This window comes from Trachurus japonicus, chromosome 22 (genome assembly GCF_045865225.1).
Source record: "Trachurus japonicus isolate A0001 chromosome 22, Traja_1.0".
Taxonomy (NCBI): Eukaryota; Metazoa; Chordata; class Actinopteri; order Carangiformes; family Carangidae; genus Trachurus; species Trachurus japonicus.
In genome coordinates, this window is record NC_140928.1 from 9,862,200 (window position 1) to 9,884,156 (window position 21,957).

General features: G+C 39.1%; 2 protein-coding genes across 5 annotated transcripts; both read right to left on the reverse strand.

Annotated features, from left to right (window-relative positions):
- adgrf3a (adhesion G protein-coupled receptor F3a) lies at positions 1–8,298 on the reverse strand. Its single transcript, XM_085768003.1, has 17 exons — positions 8,293–8,298; positions 6,793–6,811; positions 6,553–6,684; positions 6,286–6,444; positions 5,980–6,086; positions 5,821–5,879; positions 5,596–5,720; positions 5,020–5,235; positions 4,174–4,428; positions 3,947–4,087; positions 3,587–3,698; positions 3,000–3,078; positions 2,708–2,887; positions 591–1,904; positions 466–507; positions 237–272; positions 1–142 (listed from the first exon to the last, which is right to left on the reverse strand). Exons 1-17 carry the CDS (start codon positions 8,296–8,298, stop codon positions 83–85), a joined length of 3,042 nt encoding a protein of 1,013 aa, XP_085624129.1. The 3' UTR covers positions 1–82.
- Positions 8,299–9,709: 1,411 nt separating this feature from the next.
- Positions 9,710–21,808, reverse strand: slc5a6b (solute carrier family 5 member 6). 4 transcript variants are annotated; one of them, XM_085767076.1, is made up of 17 exons: positions 21,540–21,808; positions 20,461–20,503; positions 19,536–19,994; positions 19,383–19,448; positions 18,085–18,136; positions 17,921–17,988; positions 17,490–17,644; positions 15,890–16,030; positions 14,685–14,814; positions 14,267–14,355; positions 13,150–13,262; positions 12,768–12,838; positions 12,589–12,675; positions 11,447–11,622; positions 11,253–11,359; positions 11,056–11,177; positions 9,710–10,414 (listed from the first exon to the last, which is right to left on the reverse strand). In XM_085767076.1, the coding sequence occupies exons 3-17, from the start codon at positions 19,881–19,883 to the stop codon at positions 10,277–10,279; spliced, it is 1,863 nt and encodes a 620-aa protein (XP_085623202.1). In that variant the 5' UTR covers positions 19,884–19,994; positions 20,461–20,503; positions 21,540–21,808; the 3' UTR covers positions 9,710–10,276. The 4 variants fall into 4 exon arrangements, with proteins under 4 accessions (XP_085623202.1, XP_085623200.1, XP_085623201.1 ...); XM_085767074.1 differs by having other exon boundaries at positions 20,461–20,566; XM_085767075.1 differs by lacking the exon at positions 20,461–20,503.
- Between the last annotated feature and the right edge of the window lie 149 nt (positions 21,809–21,957).

The following is a 21,957-nucleotide window of genomic DNA, read 5'->3' on the forward strand; positions in this document are numbered from 1 at the left end:
GGGAGCTCAGTTTGCTCTTACTTGAGGTTTCATGTGTAAAATGTTGTTTGGTTGTGCTTTGATGACAGACACAACACTTGTCTCAGTTCTTCACTATTGAGTCAACCCTTGAGGAGGTTTCACTGATGGAGACTGTGTTTGTCTGGGTAAAACAGAAGGGTGACTAAAATTAATCAAGAGTGAATGTGGTGTTTTACAAAACCAGGAGGAAAAAACAGTTGTTGTTCTGTACTTACCGGTTTCCTGAAATGGCTCAGCAGTGCTTCACGGGTCTGTCAAAATTGGATTAAAACATTATTAATCATTTCATACCAATAGCAATGATTTGATGATGAAAGCATTTCTTATTGGCTCATTTAAATCTATAACATGAACACATTTTTAAACCTTAATCAGAGTGACTACAAAGTAACAGGATAACCAGCAAGGTAATTCAAAAATTCACAGATTATATCATTATATTACCGCTCTGTCTGCCAGGCATGTGGTTAGCAGAATGAAAAAACCCTGTGAATAAAATGACAGAGGTTACTGAGCAGGAAGTACTTTCACTGATTAAATTATTTAGTTGCAGATCACGTTGACCGTACCTGAAATGCGTTCAGCACCGTGAAGATATAATTGACTGTGTACGCCAAGATTCCATCCGTGAGATCAAGAAGTAGGACACCAAATCCGAAAATCCAGGTGACACCGAAGGTCGGAGTCAGAACAATAACTGTCCTTATGACAGTTTTGGCAGCTGCTTTTTCCTTTTCATTGAACATTTCCCTCTTCTTAGTGTGTGCCAAAAGCTTCATAATCACCACCATCATGGCAAACACATTGACGAAAACAATTATACCGACTGGGACGACAAAGGCATGGATGGACCCGTGAAAAGGTTTAACATAAACCAGCCAACAGATATCGTCGTGGTAATACACGCCCTCAGCGCCAGCGCTATTGCTAAGAAATGTGATGACAACAATAAGACAGGGGCACATGTAGCCCAGGAAAAATGAGAACTGTAGATAGGTCTTCTTGCTCACTTTGTGTAACATGAAGACTGTTTGATGAACAAGCGTGCAGCTCAGACACAACATCCAGAAAAACATGGATAAGTAACTGAAATGTTTCAACACCACAACCGTCTGACACCAGATACTTGAAATCGGTGGCTTGTTAGACGCTAAGAAACAGCAATCTCCAACCAGCAAGCAGATTGAAATGTTAACGTGGACAATATGGAGTAGATATAAATTATCTGATTTAACTACAGCCCTCCACACGATCACTTGTATTGCAAGACAAAGAAATAGAGACAGAACTGATACAGATAGTCCGACTAAGGTTACCATCTCTATCCCAGGGACCTCTAATGGTTCTTTAGCCATTAAAACAGCAAAGGAGGACAAATGGTTGCAAGAACAGTTTCCCCCACCTATCCACTTGCAGCCATTGGCTGACCACTGCCTGGTGGTGTTGTCCCATGCGACACACTCTATTACAACATTACGCGGCCTCTTACGCTTCAATTCAAAGCTAATTTGAATATCAATGTTACTCTTTTTGTTTTCAACCGTTGTTGAAACAACAATGCTATTGATCTCATTCTTTGAATTGTTGTGAGGCAAATAATTTTCCAGTTGCAGAAATCCTGCTGTCTTTACAACGCCTTTGACTGAATTTTTAAGTTTAACGGTGGCATTGAACACGTGGTTCTCACATCCTGCCTCATTGCATGCAGCCATCTCAATATTTGTTTTTTTTATCTCCTTGCGCTTATCAGTTGTCACCTCAATTAATTGCTCAACAGAATTCAGAAATGTCTCAGCCACTGTCAAATTGCCCGTGCTGGATTTGGCAGTCCAGGAGTTTCCAAGAGACTCCTTCAGCAAATTGCTGGATGAGCCAAGAAGGTTCTGTAAAGAGAGAAACTTGTTTCAATTGCTGTGAAAATGAACATAGAGTTACGAAGATAAATGGGAAATATACGATCTATATACCATGTGTATATCTGACAGTATTATGTACTGTATCATTATTGTAAAACATAAACTGTAATTCTTAAAACTTCAGCTGGTGTTGATAAGTAATAACAAAAAGGTGCAACTGTCATGTTCTCATGTTGTCTGAATAAAGATTAAAAAATTCTCTGGAGGTTTTTGAGGTCGTCTGTCCTCTAACACTCAACAACAGCTGCTTGTTAACATTCCTGTTATCCTCAACTGTATTTACAACTTCACAGTCACAATTCGACCTGATGCATCTTTGATTGACACCTGTGTTAAGCACGGAGGCAAAGACGTTGCATTTCCTGTGGCTTCTTCATTATATAAACTGCTGTTATTCACCATATGAGCACTTTTAATGTTGAGGGATTCGTAACAGGAAACTTTTGGTTCACATAACCAAGACAGATTGTCATTGTGCAAAGCAGGTGAACAGTAAACAGGGAAACTGTTTACAGCTAAAAAAAACAACAACATAATTTTACACTGATGTACTGAACATGACAGGTTTCCTGTGAATCCCTTCAGCATATGGCAAGAAAATGACCCCAGTATGGAAATCGTCCACTTCCTCATTGACAATGAACACTGCTGTTGAACACTGCCAAATATCGTAAGGGTTTAAACGTAAAGGTAGAGTCTGCAGGATTTTCCTTTCAACTCCATTTCTGTCAAATCCCAGTGATAATAACACTAATTAAAGATGCACTTACATCCACTGTTGATTTGTCGTTTATTTTTTCCACCTTTTGACTCAAGACCAGGAGAACGTCAACTGATGTTCTAACGTTGGCGAAAGAGTTGATGGTGTCCGTCTCATTAGTGACATTGTTGAGGATGGAAAATACTTCTGCAGAGTTTTCTTCTATTGTCCCAAGTCCAATGTCAACAATCTGTAACAATAGTAAAGGATTATGGGTAATGATTCACACTGGTCTTATATTTACCTCATGGTATTTTTTTTCTTCTTAATTTTTCAACTTTATTTATAAACATTAGACTTACATTTGCACTTTCCAGCACACTATTCACACGCGGGTGCACACAATCTGATTCTTCATCTTCCCATTCCGGATCTGTAGCGCTGGAACAATCAGTTAAAGGGATAGTTCAACATTTTTGGCAAATTCACCCATCACCATAATCCCTATAGTCATAGGAATATGTTAATTACCTTTATTTGTCGGTGTATGTTGTTTTGAGAGAGAGGCGCAGTGCGCAGTGCGCACCAACTCCAATACGCTTTCAAAACGTTTTTGGAGTGTTGTTCCAGCTACACATTTGCCTCGAAAACAACTCCGACTGGTAATGTTACATTATTATTTCATAGCATGGCGAAAGTGCAGGCCACAACTTCTCCACAAGAGCGTTTTGGAGTTGTTGGGGTGTGAATTTAAGGAAAACCAAAAGTACTGTGTGCCTTATCTCTGCACCTTTCTCTCAAAACAACATGCACCAACAAATAAAAGTAGGCTAATTGACATATTCCTATGGCTATAGGGATTATGGCAATGGGCGAATTTGCCAAAATGTTGTTGAATATCGCAGAGTTCAGCAATTGTGTTGGGCATTGTGATTAGTTGCGGCCTTACTCAGTGCAATTCCTTCGTCTTTTTCCAACTTCATTCACACATTGCTTCTCTGCAGTGAATCCAGCTTTGGTAGCTTCCCAGTCACCGTCGGCTTCACAGATTTTTTCTCCAGCTGTTTTGAAGAAGAAATGTACAGGCTTGATTTTCTCATTTAATTTATACAGTGACTGTAACTTCTTGTGCAAAATTACTCTAAAATTCAGTTGAAGCAATTTTAGGATCATAAAAGCACATGTTTGTTGGACTATTTGAGCACAATTTATAGAACAAGATTCACACAGAGAATTTGAACACTCCACAAAACCACATAAACCAACAACAACAAAATCTACTGGTGGCAAATAGTGCATGAAAACATACCATGTATGATATTGATGTTGACCAAAGCACTTATGTTTTGATCGCATCTGTTCAGAAATGTGCATTTTAGTTGTGGAGCCCCCATGGATGAGTTACAGGTAACAAGTGTTGAAGCTTCATAAAACACTGTTTCAGAGGAATCTGCAGAACATAAATATGAAATATGTCATATTGTCAGTGCTCAGAGATTCACTTACAAGAATATGAACAAAGGAAAATGTACTTACTGCCAGGTCCTGTTTTCTCTATATTTGCTGAGATGCCTTTTTCTTCCCATGTCACATTATAAGGTTCATTGCTCTTCTTTATCTCACATTTGACTGTTACTTGAGCAAAATCTCCATCAGTGTCACTACAGTCTGGAAACTGTGGGGTCGTGGTGATGCTGATGCGCGGGAGGAGGCATGCGTCCAGTTCAGCGCTGGCAACGTGAAATACTTTGGTCAAATTTGACTCTTGAATGTAGGTGCACGTGTACTTTCCTAAGGAAAAATAAGAGTGTTAATGAGTAAATGATTAGAGTCACGTTTTAAATTAAACCTGATCCATGCCATCACAATGACAGAAACCACATCACACCCATATGAACTTAATAGTATATTGCTATAACTGTTTGGCTGTCAATCAATTAAAATAATATTTTAGCACAATTAAAAGTGTTCATTTTTTTTTTTTTTTTTTTCAAAATTGCTCATGTCTTATTTGTTAAAGTGCTTTAAAGAGATTTTTTGCAAGTGTTAAATAATGGATAAATATGGTTGCGCCATACAAATGTAACTCTATTATATTATATTATTAAACAAAAACAATGACTAGTAATATACAGGTTTAGTTTGTGATTGTGTGATAATTCAGGAGCAACTGATTCAAAACATGGGTCAGGTCAAAGGTCAGTATAACATTGTGTGTTATTTGCGCACCAAAACACGTCAGGAGACGTCAAAAGGAATTTGCAATAAAACATGAGCATTACATTCACTATGGCACTACGGTATGAGTGTCAGAATTTATATTTGAGACTGACTTTTGCTTACTGCAAGCATGTTTTCTTAGCTTTAATTAAACAAACGCACCTGCCCACACGTCTGATATGTTTTTGATTGTGAGCTTGCTTCCATTAGCATCTGACTCTATAAGTGCTTCTGTGCCGTTATATATGCCTTGGACCCTGTCCTGGTTTTTCCGCTGCCAGCGTGGGACCGTGTTCAGAGGTTGCGTTGTTTTGCATTCAAGCTCTTGTTTGGAGCGGTATTCCACTGGGTTATCTGGCATCTCTAGATGGACAACACCTGCAAGAAATAAGAGATGAATCAGTATGAAATCCTTCTCAATATGGATTTATGTTAATTGAACCTTTTGACTCTTTATTTAGTTGATTCCATACACAGTATACTGCACATATACTGTATTTCAGTGTTCTTCACTAGAGGTGCTGTATTTCTATAAATTATACTGTATAATATATTGGGATTATGAGGAAAGTACATCACTATAGTTTAATTACACTTTTGCACTTACTGTATTACTAAAGTCTACCAAATATAATTAAGCACTGGAAAAGATTCAAGTTTCAGATGGTGGATGGCGAGAATAAGAGAAAAAGGGAAATTAAACAATTTTTTTTTTAAATCATCATGAGATATAATTACCACTTGTTGTCAGCTCAAGGCTGGCTGACAGAGACTGAGACAGGTTTTTTGATTTTTTAAGCAGAGCTTTAGTATCGATGGAGGAAACAATGGTCACTTCAAAATCTACTATGATGCTTCCAAAACTAAAGTGAGAAAAAAAAAAACAGATTTTAGTCCCACATTGTGAAAACAAACCCCCAGTAAATATGATAGCAATTATTTTATTACAAAAAAGGCAAATACCTGTACTTAATAATTTTCAACACGTCGAATCCGCTCAAAGTGCTGTACACCTTTTTTAGCTGAAAGGCAGCAATTCATCCACTTTTAAGCATTTTTCACATTTCATTGATGGACGAGCTCTTTGTTCTCACAACTAAATATTTGGTTGTTTTTTTTTACCTTTTTAACCAGCTTGTCGTTGCATTCCTTAAAGTCATCTCTGTCGACGGTCGACAGACAACCACTATAAGTCGCTCCCTTGATAGTGAAGGTTCCATTGAGGGTAACTGTGGAGAATAAAGATGTTATGTAGTGTTTTAAGATAGATAGATAGATAGATAGATAGATAGATAGATAGATAGATAGATAGATAGATTGATAGATTGATAGATAGATAGATAGATAGATAGATAGATAGATAGATAGATAGATAGATAGATAGATAGATAGATAGATAGATAGATAGATAGATAGATGAGCACATACCTGTGCTTTCTGAAACACACATGTGAGCTGAGTTTTGGGAGAAGGCACATGTGGAGTTGCCACAACATTTCTCTTCAGATTGACAAACTCCATCACTCCACTTGTGGCCTGTTTCGCAGGTGCACTCTATGTTGGCAGAGTCTGTCACATTCTCACAGGCTTTTAGGAGAAGAAGGGAAAAAAAGGCCAAATTATTAAACTTGACTGTGTAACAGTAAGATCAGATAATGCTCATACAGTATTTGAAACATTAGAAAATGTGTTTACTTGTTGTCATATTGAGGGCATCAACATGCAGGAGGGGGGGGTCAATCTCAAAAGATGTCAGTAAGTCAGTTATGTTATCGAATGCACTTTTCTCTATTGTCAGTTTGGCGTAGAGCATCTGTGTTGACCTGTCTGAAACATGCAAAACAGACACTGAAAGACACTGTATCTGATATATCTCAATACAAAGTTGCACAAAACACAATGTGATCATTTAGAAAGTCATGTTTATCATTTTACCTTGTCCTTGTCCAGTAGCCTGTAAAAGCCAAGAAAAAAAAATTAGAGAAATGCGCTTTATTGCTGTGAACTTTAAGATCTAAGTTACCGACGACCAACCTGACGGATGTTTAGTCCCATGAAATACAGAAATATTAAGACCCACATCCTGTTCCTGCAAGTAATTAGAGAAATAGACCATGAGTACAACAGCTTTGCCATGATTTGTTTGCACAAATGCAGTTCGTTAACTGTATTTTTTAGTTTCAAAATCAACAACACAAGCTCAACAACTCAAATGAAAATGAACTTAAATTGAATAAGTACCGTAAAAAGAAAAGTGGGCTGGACGAGAGAAGAGGGTAGAAAGAAATTAAAATTTAAAAATTTGATGTCCAAAATTTGAGATTTTTAAAATCAATTTTCTCAATTTATCAGGTCTCACTTGGAAAATATTTTTTGTATTGCTTTATCCAACTTAAAAATAGATAAATAAATAAATAAATAAAAAGATAAGTAAAACAAGCAACAGCTGTTCAATCTTGTTTTACTCCTTGATAGAAAAAAACAAACTTTTTTAGTATTTTCTCACAAATTTGATTTTTTTTTTTTTTTTTTGCATTCAATGGCCTTAATATGCTGCTTTGGTATATTAACATCGATCCCAGCCACATCAGATTAAATGTCTAATATTTATCACATGACAGCACTGGATTCCTGAGATGAAAAAGAAAAACAACAAGAAAAAGTAATATAACATTCAACAGCTATTAAACTAAGAATCAATTATTTTCAAATGCTGCTTTTTTCATTGCAGCATGATATAGGCTACATCATAATGTATGTAGCCTCTCTTGTAAGAAAATTGGAGATATACATTATTGAAAGATAAATCAATACAGAGAGATCAGCCAACCTGTTTCCCTTCCCACAGCAGCATCTCATGATGTGTCTCCACAAACGACACGTCAACGCACTGATGGAGATGTTGCCGCAGCTGCATAAAAGGAAGAAAATCACCAGGTGAAAGTTTCCAGGACACCACAGAACCATATTATAACCAATAGCTGGTTGAGTTACTGCAGATATGCAAAATAAAAAAGGGCTGCTATATGGGTCTAATTTGACTTTCAAAAGCAGAGCCTACGTGACATTTGTGTCGTAAAATTATTCAGTTAGTCAAGCTAGAAAAACAAAGTGAATGTATGACTCCATCGGTGCATTTTTAAAATACACACACGACGTAGTGCAGACACAAAGCCCTTGGTATTATTTTTGATACATATAACTAGTGGCAGTTGTTATACAAATAATACAGACAGATAAAAGTTGGTGGAGTGTGCTCTTGCATGCAAATATATGGTGGAAACTTGTTAAGGTGTCGTGATTCAACAAGGAGAAAGATGAAGAGCGCAGAAAAGCACTGGTGTCCTTTTAATAGTAAAACACATTTTTGCAATATCTCTTAAATGGATTGATGTGAAACTTGGTACAGACATTCATGTTCTCCAGAGGATGTACCCTCATGACTTGGTTGGTAGTTTGACCTTATATCTAGCGCAAGGTACACACCTATGGAATTCTTTACCATCAGAAATTAAATCCCAAACAGAACTAAAGAGGATTAATGTGAAAGTGAATTTAAATAATTTAGTGAAAGTTAATGGCTCAAGCAGCTGCAGCAGAAATGTGAACATTAACTTCTCAGAAGTCATTGTCAATACAGCACTTTATTAATGTTTAATGCTAAATTTAACTTGGTTTTAATCTGAAATGTATAACTGCAGCTGTGTTTATTTATTCATGGTACCTGTTCACTGTATTTGTATCATTGCATTTATTGAATTCAGTATAGTATTTTATTCTATTCTAAAGCCTGACCAGTGACAAAGACTGTAAATTAACTGAAGCTAGACGTTTTATATGCATCACATGTTCCCATTTTCTGTGGCAATGTTGTATGTATCGTCCCTGTTAAATAAACATTAAAATAAATAAATAAACATTAGGTCAAAAAAATGTTTTGGTCTGTTAAAAAAAGAAATAGATAACACTTAATTACTAGTGGACAGACTGCCAACGAATTGGTACCTGGTCCTGTTGTGTCTAAATGCAACTTCACAGAGCTGCTACAGTAGTTTCAGCATTTCATTTGATAATCTCAGACAGGAAACAAAAAGCCTCTGCAGAGGCAAACACACAGGTCCTGTCCATTTGCCTCTGCAGAGATAAGGACGACGGTTTAGGTCCTTTATCTTTTCTGTATCTTGCAGTAGACCAGCTAGAAGATATACACCCGTGACAACGCCACACACCAACAGTACACTGATGCAAATCCTGCTGGATTTAATATCAGAAATATATTCAAACATATTTGATTATTTGATTAAAGGGGTTTTCCGTCAGTAACGTAAAAATAAACACGGATTCTATGAAGTGTTGTGTTCATATGTTGCTGTTTGTTTGGTTCTTTTTTGGACTCGTAACGCTCAATCATAACCTCTATGTGACTTTTAGATGTGAGGATCAAGACTGTGTCTGAATGTTTCTAAATTTGTGTGTTAATGATGGAGAAAGTTACATACGGTAACATTCAACAGTAATACTGCAAATAACACCTGCAATAAAAGGCAAAAGAGCAGTGCACAAAGACATTTCTATGATGTGTGTAACATGTGCAGGCTTTTATGTCGTGTTTATGGACTTTAACAATCATACAACCCTGTGTTTAGGACTCTAAAACACAGAGCAGCTTTGTGAAGCAGGGCGATTAATAAACATACCACGGAAAACTAGGTAAGGCTATATACAACAGGTGAAAGTCCAAAATCATGCACAATATACTGTATGAGGAGAGGCTCTCAAACGTTCGCATTGTTCATCCTGTCCAACTCAACTCTCATTCAACTGAAGAGAAACAAATGGACAAAACCAAGAAAAGAGTTAACTACAAAATCTTTAATCCTTTTTTTTTTTTTTTTTTAAAAAGGGTGTTTTTCTGTTTCAGCTGCATTACAGCCAAATGTCAGTCATACATACAGTATTTATCTCCTAACAGTATGACACAGGACCTTTCATACAGCTGCAACAGTCAATTATATACAGAGATAAATAACAGTATAAAATCTTTTCAGTTGCTCTAAAGCTCAGTGGACACAGGTAACAGTGTGGTGCTGTGTTTTTACAATCAGTGATCGTGCACCTGAAGTTGACACCTGAAGTCTGATGTAAATCACGTGACTGTATGTAAAACGTTCTGGTTGAGTGGCACACAAGTGTTTCCTAGGTAACATGGAGATGCCAGTACATTAAAATAAAACCTCCAGTGTTGACTGGACATTGTTTAGCTTTGACCTCGCTGCAGGATCACACAGTGCAAAAATTGAAATTCAGCCTTTACGGCAAAGCAGAGTCGACAACAATCAATTGTATTTTTGTCCAGCTGCTACTTTGTTTAAAGGTGTTTTAACGGTTTTCCAGTTTCAGATGAGAAGAGCCTGTGCAGTCACACGGCTGTCTCGCGCTCCACAAAAGGAGCGTGAGCATCAGGGAGAAAAGTCTCAGTCTCCTCCTGTGACGCTCCGTCCTCCTGTTGAAAGGCCGCGCCGTTGCTTTCTTTGTGTTGTGGGGGCTGAGAGGAGCGCTGGAAAAATAAGTTCATAATTTAATTAAATCTGATTTAATCAAGAAAAAGTATGATGATAGAAAGATTAAATAAATGATTTATTCAACTGCTCATAACCAGGACTTAAACACGAGAGAGAAAGAGATGGATAGAGAGACAGATTAATGGAGAGTGATATGGATGGCATAGATGGAGAGAGAGAGAGACAGATGGGAGGAAAGAGAAAGATAGATGAATAGAGATGGAGGTGGATGGGGATAGATGTAGAGAAAGGGAGAGAAAGATATATGGATGGAGAGAGACAGAGAGAATGAAAGAGAGAAATGAACAGATGGAAAGATAGTGGGAGAGATGATAGAAAGAGAGAGATGGATGAAGAGAGTGATGTGGATGGGACAGATGGAGAGAGGGAGAAAGATGGATGGAGAGATTATGCAGAGAAGAGAGAGAAAGAGAGTGTGTGAAAGAGACAGATGGATGATAGATGGATAAATATTTATTTTTCAATTGACATCAAAACTTCTAATGGAACAATGTAAAAGTTTAAAATATGGGACTTAATTAAATTGCAATTATTGTGTATTTACAGATGTCAACATTACTCTCTCACTCTCTGTGTGTGTTCCTCATTCTGTAATTCAACACCATCATTTCCTCACCGTCTGTCCCAGAGGAGTCACGCAGCAGAGCTTCTTTTTGAGGCGTTCGGGCAGAAAACAGAGCAGTTTCCCCAACAGAGGGTAAACTGTTCCCGGTGGCACGTCCTCCTCTTTCATTGGGCCTGAGTGCAAAACATACACGTGTGATCATATTACAGTCAAACTAAATCTGACTCTAAACAGAAGTTGCTGCCTACCTGTGAGGAAGCTGACGACCAGGCCGATTAAAATGACTGTGAAGCAGTTGAACGCACTGTACCACATGTAAGACAACGAATAAAATCTCCTGAGTCCAGAGGGTCGGCTGGAGATTAGAACAAAGAGACGCGATTAACCTGAGAAAGAGAAACAAAACAAACTGTGCCATGTGTGTGTGTGATTTACTGTATACCTCAGTGTGACATTGCTGAGTGCAGTGTGAATAGCGGTGGCCGTCGCGTTGTCTGACAGCAGCAGGACTCTGCAGTCGGGCGCAGCCGCTCTCGGGCCAGCGCCACGGGTGACGATGCTGCCGATGCCGATCCAGAAAGCCACAGCCAGACCGGCGCCCAGACCTGTGACTGCGCCCTGTGATAACAGCAGAAAGCGTGGCCACATTAGGCAAATAATCTGGAGTGTGACACGTTGAGATAAAACAGCTGTAAAAGCAGTAAAAGAGGGCACAGGCGATGTTATTGATGAACAAACATGACAAGGATCAATGATGGAAATAATTGGAATAAATGGAACTAGAGTCTCCTCTCTGGTCCACGCAGATCAGAGGACTGCAAGAGACAAACTTTTCTGCATTTGAATCCATGTAGGAACACAGAACACATTAGAAAATACTTTTTCTCTCCACTTTTTTATGTGAAATAATGAAAACTTAAAGAGGAACTATGCAAGTCTGGTCGGTTTTGCTAACTCTCCTCTCGCCCATGTGCATTTGTTTCAATGAAGCTGGCGAAAAATCAATCCATGGAGTGGTGGTGGATAACGTTATATAACATATACGATGTTACGACATGTATATCTGTGTAGTCTTAACTGTCATAAATAAAAGATTACGGGTTACAGAGCGTGTTTGTGTCGCGGGGCTGCAGAGACGAGAGCTGGGACACTATAGGGCGGCGGCCAGGTACTACACTGATGTTGCAAAGTCGGTTTTCAGCCATGAGACACCATGAAGGCATGTAGTTAACATAACAATTACTCTGGAGCTTTTTAATTAGAGTAAAAATGTAGCATAGCCATGGAAAAAATCCTGCTTAGTTCCCCTTTAAAAGAAAAAAAAAAAAATTCAATTCAATAAATTCATAACCATAGTCAGCCTTATTGGCTCACTATGTGGGGAGGGAGCTTAATCACACTAGACACACTGCTGCTATCAGCCAAAAAACATGTAGTTTCTTTTCCATGTTAATGTATATAATAATAAATTAATAATTAAATAATTTAGACCATGAAAGTTATGACCGAATTGAGCACAGGAGTTTGTATAGAATCATAAGATTATACTGTTTATCGTCTCATGACTGATGTGGTTCAACTTACGGTGGAGTTGGCCCAGGGGAAGAACATGCCGAGGGAGAACAGACCAAGGATGGGACCACCGACCATGCCGAAGATTTTCAAAGCCCCCTGGAGTTCGAATGTAAAATTAAATCAGTGCAGATTTAGCGAGCTAAAGTAAAGTGTTGGGTGTTATTTCACTGCACGAACTGTAAACTTACCTGCAGAACCGAGTCACCCATCAGGTGAGTCAGATAGGCCATGGCCAGACACAGCAGCCCGTAGGACATGGCTTCAAACGACACAAGTATAAATAAATAAATAAATAAATAAATCCAGAAATAATTAGTTAAATGCCTGAGATAAATGATTTTGGCTATGAAAATGCGATTTATTCTTTTTGCTTCTGCATTTATCTTTCAGAGCACAAAGTTAATAGCCACATACATGATACAGTTAAACAAATGATCATGTAAACATTAAAAAAAACTCTGATTGGCTGATAATTACCCAAAGGATTTATTAAAGGTTTAGTTTATGAGACATGTGAATGATCACACTGTTTATTTATCACTGTGTGCTCTGTGTCGTGTGAGAACTCACCTAAGGCTTTGGACAGCAGCGTCGCTCTGGCCTCCGTCATGGTGGGGACATGTGGTTTGATGAGGTCCTCCATGGTCACAGTGGCCAAAGAGTTAAAGGCGGAGGAGATGGTGCTGCACAACACATTATATAACAATCAATTAACTGAACGGATTCTTCACCCTCTGTTGTAACTAAATCATCACAGTGTTTGAGAGCAGACGATGTCTAATGGATTTAACACTGAGTTTGAAGTTTATTTTGTACATCAGGCTAAAACTAATGCAGTCTAATACAACGGCCCTGAAATAAATGCATTAAGATTATGTTTGTTTTATTTTGAGGTGTCGACTCCACTTTGAAACACATAAAATCCAATTACCACAATGGCCACTTCTAGGCAATTGTATTTGTATTAAATTGTTTTTCTTTGACTAATTGTTTGCTCGCTGTCCCTGTTCAAACTGTAGATCGGTATATATTTATAGCTAATAGATACTGTTTTTGCTCTTGTTGTCATCTTATCTTAGATTATGCACCACAATCATTGATTTCACTCCACTTGCATCAGATCTGTAGTGTTTGGAGGTTTTAATTACACTCTACATTTAAATGCCCAACAATCAGTGATGGATATAACTATGTCTGATATAGACTGCAGTTTCATACTTTGTATTGGAACAATGTTGGATTGAATACTGTCAATAAAATAAATTGAATAACTAAAAATAACTGTCTGCGGTGATGCTGTGTCAAGCTGATTTGGATTCTGCTAGTAATGCCAAATATAATGAGCCTTTTAAAATTCAGTCCATTTTATTTTAATTTAAATTTACTTTGATTCTGAAAGTGTGAAAGGTGAAATACAAGATTTTGCTCAAGTCAAACCATGTCACCGACCTCTAAGACTTCACTGGAATCAAGGGTCAACATGTGAAAGGTGAAAACTTCATAGAGGTGTTTAAACTAATAACTAGTAGCCGATGCTCTTGAACTCCTTGCAGCATCTTTGGTGTTTGTGGTGGATGTTGCCCTGGATCAGAGCTACTGACATGCTGACTGCCGGTGAGACACAACATGGGTGATAGGGTTGGGTTCATGTTGAGGCTGACTAAAAACTGTGGCGAGATTTCCATACCTGAGCGCTGCACTGAATAAACAAGCCACAAACAGTCCAGGCAGTCCAGGAAGCCCTTGCAACATATCCATCACAAAGTAAATCACCATCTGCAGGAAACACAACATGTGACAACATCTCTTCAGTTTGGTTTGCATATACATGGATGAGTCAATACATACAAATGTGACAAACACAAACGGCAGAAAGGACTAATATGAAATGTGCAAATACTTGTGGTGCTCTATGTGCCCTGTTGGGGTTTTTTCTTTGTACATCCCTGCACAATCATCACTTTCATACTTCATGCTAATATCCTCAGAGATCAGGAAAGTAGGAAAAATAAATACATGTAAAAAAAGAGATGTTTACCAGAGAATTATGCAAATACATCAGCGGGTTATTTGCTCAAAATGTTAAAGAGCCCACTGAAACTCACCGCGTCCATCGTAGAGGTGCCGTGCTTGTCGGAGTGATCCTCCCCGCAGTAGCGTGCAAACATGACCAGCCCCATCACACAGCTGAGAGCCAGAGCCACCTGCAGGGAGGGAAACACCATGTAGCACGACCTGCAGGGAGACGAGTGGGAAAACATCGCTTTGTATTTAAAGATTATTTACAAAACAGATTCATATTTGAGATTTAAATACTGAGAACCGAGAATAATACATGAACAAGGCCAAGTCTACAGTCATACTAACACCTCCTTTCCCATATCTATTGTACGTTTGTTGTGTGTAATCGTATGTTTTGTGTTGTGGCTGCAGCATGGACAAATGGCCCCGAACAAATTTCTCACTTTGTGGGACAATAAAGTTAATCTTGTCTTGTCTTGTAAACATGCACTTTGCATGTGCTCTCTGTGCACTTCTTTGTTCAGGCCTCCTTGCAAGTATTCAGCAGATCTAGTATTTATAGTATAGCACTCAAACCAAGGTTTCCTCCTACACTGGGGCTTCAGTGACGTGTGTCTCATTTGTAAATCACTCAAAAAAAAGCATCAACAGCATGAGTAAATGTAATATAATAATTTAGTAAGAAATATCAATCACTTTCAGCATCTGAGTTTAGCATGTTGGCATGATGATGTTTTACACAGTTTTACTGATAGTTGGTTATAAACCAAATGACTGAAGTTACAGTTTCGGCCTGATGATGGTGCTGGAGGAGAAGAAGAATAAGAAGAATTGTATGTTGGATATCTGCAAATCCAAGATATTCCCTTCTGAACCAAAGTTAGTCTTATTCAGCCTTTGGGAATCATGAATATTTCTACATTTTTATATCAGATGGGCGCCGACACTGATCAATACTGTCACTGAACAAACTAAAGGTGACATTAAGCCACAGAGTTTGTATGTAGCTGAAATTCTCAAACTCATCAAATTCTCATTTACAATGCAAATACATGTGACACAGTGACCGAGGTCGAGGATGACACCTGCAGAGGAACAAAGCATGTCATTCAGTTAGCCGGAGACTTTACATAACATATTTGTGTTATCTGTTGTTTATCTAACCAATGCTTTTAGAGATTCCTTGACTTTCCTTCACATCGTGTTGTGTGACAAAACGCTTTCAATCAAAGTTCAGGGTGTGAGTATTAAAATAAAGATAAGCCATCTGAGTCTGCAGCCTGCGCACCTGACGGCCTCCCTCTCTGTGCGCGAGCTGAGGTATCTTTGGACCTGAGCCTGGTTCACTCCGTACAGAGACAGCATGAGGAAGATCCCGCCCACCCCCAGAGTCCAGAAAGTATGTCTCTCAGTGGGATCTGGATTCAGGCTGAGCGTGAGAGAAAACACAGCACAGAGACAAAATGGTAAGTGTCATTCAGGATGTCAGAGGAGGAAGTGCGTAGAGTGAAATAATGAGCAATTGAGCATTTCAGTAAAACCACGGTGATGACTTCACTAACTAGCTCCCTCTGTCTGGTAAAAGTCCAGATCAGTTAAATTAAAGCAGGTTTGGGCTGCAAACCGCCAACCACCCAAATCCTGAATTGATTGATTGATTGATTGATTGATTGATTGATTGATTGATTGATTGATTGATTGATTGATTCATCTTTAATGCCCCTCAATGGGCAATGGGCTCTATGCACAACTCCACTACTTCCTGAACTTAAGGCTGCTCCTGTATTTCCTGTCTAACATTATTGGACAAACTGATTATTCCAGGTGTGTCTGAGTAGTCACAATGGCCAGACACACCTGGATTAATCAGTTTGTCCAATATGTAAAACAGGAAATAAAGGAGCTGCCTTAAATTCAGGAAGTAGTGGAGCTGTGCATAGAGCCCATTTGATATACAGCAGCCGTTGGCACAATCAACACACAAGATAGAACACCAAAAAGCGATAGTAGGAACACATCAAGAATACATCATAGAATTAATACGTAGAAATACAAGAAATACCAGAATACATGATAAAAAATAATACTACCTAAAAAGTACAAGTTGTGAAGTTGTCGTCACATCAAATCATTAACTACAGCTGATTCAAATATTCAACAGCTGCTGGAACAAATGATCTCAGGTATCTATTAGACCTGGCTTTCCTGGAAGAGGACAGCCTCCTTCCTGATGGCAATAGCCGAAGCTCCCTGTTCAGAGGATGCTCAGGATCTCCCAGTATGGCCTTTGCTCTCCGAACACACCTGACGTGATAGACCTGACCTAGGTCATCAATGTCTGTCTGTGCACTGTTTAACGACACTGTTTAGTCTGTTTTTATTAACTAGGCTGAGGTTGCCAAACCAGTGGATCATTGAAAATGTGAGTACGGACTCAACAAAAGATGAATAAAACATTCTCATGAGGGAGCTCTCTACCTGAAAAGTCCTCAGCTTTCTTAAATAAAACAAATCTTTGATTGACCTTCTTGCAGATTCTACGACCAACGTCAGGGATGACGCGGAAAATCTGTTTTGATGAGAGCAATAAGATGAAACACAGCAGTGCAGCAGCAGGATTGCTCAGTTAAGAGTTTGATTTATGTATTTTTGTGCTCAGACTGCTGCCCCCGCGACCTGGCCCCGGATAAGCGGAAGAAAATGGATGGATGGTTGGATGGATGTATTGTCAGTGTATGTGAAACCTGTTGTATTTTTACTGTTTGCATTGTTATTCATCCTGCTGCTGCACTGCTGTGTTTCACTCTTAAGGCTCTCATCAAAGCAGATTTTTCCGCGTCCATCACTGACGTTGGTCGTTCTTCCCACAAACTACATTACGGACTTACTCCAGACCGGAGATGCGGTTTCCCTCCCAGACTTTCCTCCAAACTTCAGACACTCCACCGGTCTTCTGCACACCCACCACGATGACAGCCAGCTGCCCTGCAAACATCACCACGGTCTGAAAGACGTCCGTCCAGATGACCGCCTTCAAACCGCCCTGTCAGGAACAGACAGACACCTGGGAATTAATCTGTTATATGGAACCATGATTCATTTGTATTTCTCTCTATGAGTGATGGCATTTTCTGACAGATTTAAGCATGGTTTTATTGGATTTTGAGTACCAATTTTATTTTTGGAAAGCCTTGGAAGAGTCAATTAACCAAGGCCTGAAAGAGTAGTGTTGTTGATTCACAGAAACAGCCCCAGACAGTCATGACTGGATATTCAAATGTCATATTAAACTACTTGAAAATGATCCTTAATAACTCACCAATGTTGTGTACAATGTGCACACCAGGCCAGTGGCCAGCACTGTTCCCCATAATTCAAATCCAGTAACTGAAACAAAACACAGTAGCAAGTTGAACTGTTGAACTGCAGATCTGATCCATTCAAAATGACAAAGTCAGAGAGAAAAAAATAATTCTTTCATACCTTTATTAAGTGCAAAGGCTGGAGTATACACACAAATCCCCATATAGATAACCTGTAGCCGAGTCAATAAAAAGACAAATCAGACTTTACAAACGTAAAGAAACAAAGATTCTGCAGCCAATAAATAGACACATCTCTTTTATTTAGGCTTTATTAAAATAAACCCATGCACGGCATAATTATCTGGGCAATATGGCCTCATTTAAAAAAAATAGTTAAAGGGATAGTTCACCCTAGAATGATATTTCGCTCATTATCTACTCACCCTCATGTTGACTAAGGGCTGGAAGAATTTTCAGAGTCCACCGTCCCTTCTCTGAGTTACAGGGGGTCTTGGCGTAGCAGTGCATTTCAATGCATCGGTCCGTCCAAATCTCGCGTGATTCGCAGTAACCGCACTGACGCCGGCGCAAATCACGCGAGATTTGGACGGACCAGGAAGAGGAGCTTCGAGAAGCTTCTGCTACAAACAAGCTTAAAATATAGACTTATTTAATTTTTTTCGGGACAATTACGCAATTTGGGGCTTCAGCACAAGACGGACATTACATACGAGCATCATGGAGGTATTTGGATGTTTTTTTTGTGTGTGTTTTTTTACGAAGAGCTCTGGTGTCCCTTTGCAACCGTTGCATTGAAATGCACTGCTACGCCAAGACCCCCTGTAACTCAGAGAAGGGACGGTGGACTCTGAAAATTCTTCCAGCCCTTAGTCAACATGAGGGTGAGTAGATAATGAGCGAAATATCATTCTAGGGTGAACTATCCCTTTAATGTCCCTTTGCTTCTTGCTAGGAGCTCCATCATAACACATATCACACATTAAATGTGAAGCTAAGCTACCATCCACAAATGGTCATTTTTACACTTCAGTTTGTCTGGTGTCACATGTCATGTTTCCTGCAGATGGTGATGAAACAAATAAGATATAGCAGGTAAATTTATGAGCACCTGAGGCTCTGATAGGCAGGTTTTAATTTACTGTTTGGCAGAGCTAGGCTAAATGTTTCCACTTTTTCCAGTCCGTACATGTAGCGTCATATTCAGTTAACAAAACAAATGTGCTCAGACATGACTGATGCACATTAAATACAGTTTCTTTCTCAATGTAAAACTGTTGTGTTTTGAATTTTAAAAAATCATCATATTCCTACTTGCTTGCAGTGAAGTGTACAGATTTTAAATTAATGGAGAAGATGCACTGGTATCATGCAGATAGAATGAACTTGAGAAATTAGATTTTTTGTTATTGGGAGAGAAAATCTGGACTGGATTGGTGCAGTAAATGTTGCACTCACCATCTGAGAGATGAAGGTCAAAGTTCCACAGATACGCACAACTTTGTTGAAGCGCATTTCAAGATACTGTGAAACAAAACAACAATGAAATGTGTAGGTCAGGAACCAATGTGACTGCAGTGCAACTGAAAAAACAAAACAGGTTGAACGTACTTGATAAGCACTGGAGACCCGCAGTCTGTAAAACACTGGAATGAAAACATGAGCTGGAATGAGGAGGCCGAGAATATAGGCGCAGCCGATGAACCAGTACTGAGTACCATGGGTGTAGATCTCTGCCGGCACGCCTATGATCGCCACGGCGGACTGGAATGAGGCGATGAGTGACAGGGACACGGGCAGACAGCGCATGCTCCTGTCTGCCAATAGGAACTCCTGTGTCGTGCGTTGGCGTCCACCGGACAGAGCGTAGTACAGGCCGATGCCCATAGAGGCAGCGAGCAAGATGGCAAATATCACATAGTCCACGACAGCAAAGTGCTTCTGGTCGGACGGGTCCATTGTGTTTGTCCCCTGCCTGCAGACGGAGAAGGTTTCTTCCTCCTGCAGTCGCACAGTCAGACAGATGGGAAACTTCTTTGTCCACACCCATCAGTCAGGAGAGTTCAGAGCCTTGAAGAAAAAGAAAACACTGCGAGTGTGTTGGAAATAAACTTCAGACACCGCTCCCACAAGCAAATCACTCAAACACACTCAAGCTTTGGTCTAAATTAATGAATTTCCAATAACCCAATCCAATAACCCCTTATTTATGAACAAAAATTGAATAAAATATTTGCTATTTCCAGCTTCTCGCATACTAACATTCAATGCTTTGACAAAAACTCAAAACTATTAGTCAATAGTGAACATAATTGTTAGTTGCAGCACTAATTCTCCAGGAGTCCCAGGTGTGATATTCAACCCAGAACCAACCAACAAAAGCCAAAAAAGCTGGAAATGTTGAATTTTGCCATTTGTACTTCAAAGTTTTTTTCCTTAAAAAAAAAAAAAAATCAATTATTATCAAGATTGCTGCAAAATTAACTTTCTTATCAACCGATCATTGCAGCTGTAGCTGACAGGCCAAGAAACAAACCTTCATACTCTGGATTCCCCTGAGCTGGTTTTCTGACAGATTCCTTCCTCCCCCAAAAAACGGAGAGGATAAAGTGTCTGTTGACTTTTCTGCCACCTTAACCAACCTGTTTGCAGCAGAAACACATTGTTACATGACACAGCCCAACGCCTGTGAAATAGGACTCACTCAGTGTAGACAAACCAAGGTCAAACAACCAACTGTGTCAACTTTCCCCTTATTATCCTGATCCAAAAATACTGACCGCTGCTTTGGAAATGTGAGGTTTAAAGGGGTAGTGCCCTTCTACTCTGGCTTCTGCAGCCATCACGTAAACAAAACCAAAAAGACAAACAGAAGCAACCAATCTCTGCAGGTTTTCAAGGTCAGGGATTATTTAAACTTCAGCAAAATTGTTCAGTGTCTCAACAGAGACTTTTCTAAATGTATTTTCTAAACTTTTTTCACTCCAGATTATGCAGTTATAGTTTGCTAGATTTGCCTACATAACTTAATTCCATTATGATGATGAGTTTTATAGCTGTTTTAATGACAACACCAACAGCCAATTAACATCATTTGCTGATTTCTCAATGACTTGCCTCATAGATGTCAGTTGAAACATACCTTTTGCAAAGCAGGAAAAGAAACAAATCCTCACATTAGAGAAGTTGGAGATCAGAGTATGATCCGTAGTTGCGCTAAATAAACAAGTCCAGTAAGTAATCCATTAGAAAATAATTGCTGATTAATCTTCTGTCAAATGACTGACTGCTAAATTCTAGAGAAAATAATAAAGCAAAACTAATAAATTGAACTCTTACTTTATTGCAAGACATTGCCATGGTTATATAATCTTTAGTAGTTATAAATAACTCATTGCTGATTCAGATGTGTCACTGCAGCTACTGACTTGACCCACTGACCCTCAAATCTGACAACAGCTGCTGAGCTCCACTGAACATGAGAAAATATGAACAGCAGGAAATATGAAATACATTAACAGCATATTAACACCATGAACAATTTTGCACCAATGACAGAGGAAAGTGGTTAAAAATGGCTTTTGAACAGGTGAAACTCCACGGGGACACACTCACCTTTACATGTCAGCACTGCTGCTGTCATCCGGGTGAAGCTGTGGCCCCATGTTGCTGTTCATTGAGCAATGTTCAAGAGTGCAATGTTAACTAAAAACACCGTGTTTGTATATTTCGACAACAGCTTACGGACGTTACGGAGGACGTGACATTTTCTAGAAAAAACAAACAAAAAACACCTGTGATCTTATCGTGTCTTAAGTTCACGGAGTATTAACTCAACCCACCACCTGATCTGGCTGATCTGGCTCCATGACTCCACATGTGATTACAAATTGTTTTGAATTCACTTCCGGGGTCAGAGCCGTGGGCGGAGTTATGCAAAAGATTTACAGATAACATTGAATACTCGTGTACTTTTTGTGGTGTGGATGACGAAACTACGTATATTACATTTGTTTTATCACTGTATGCACAC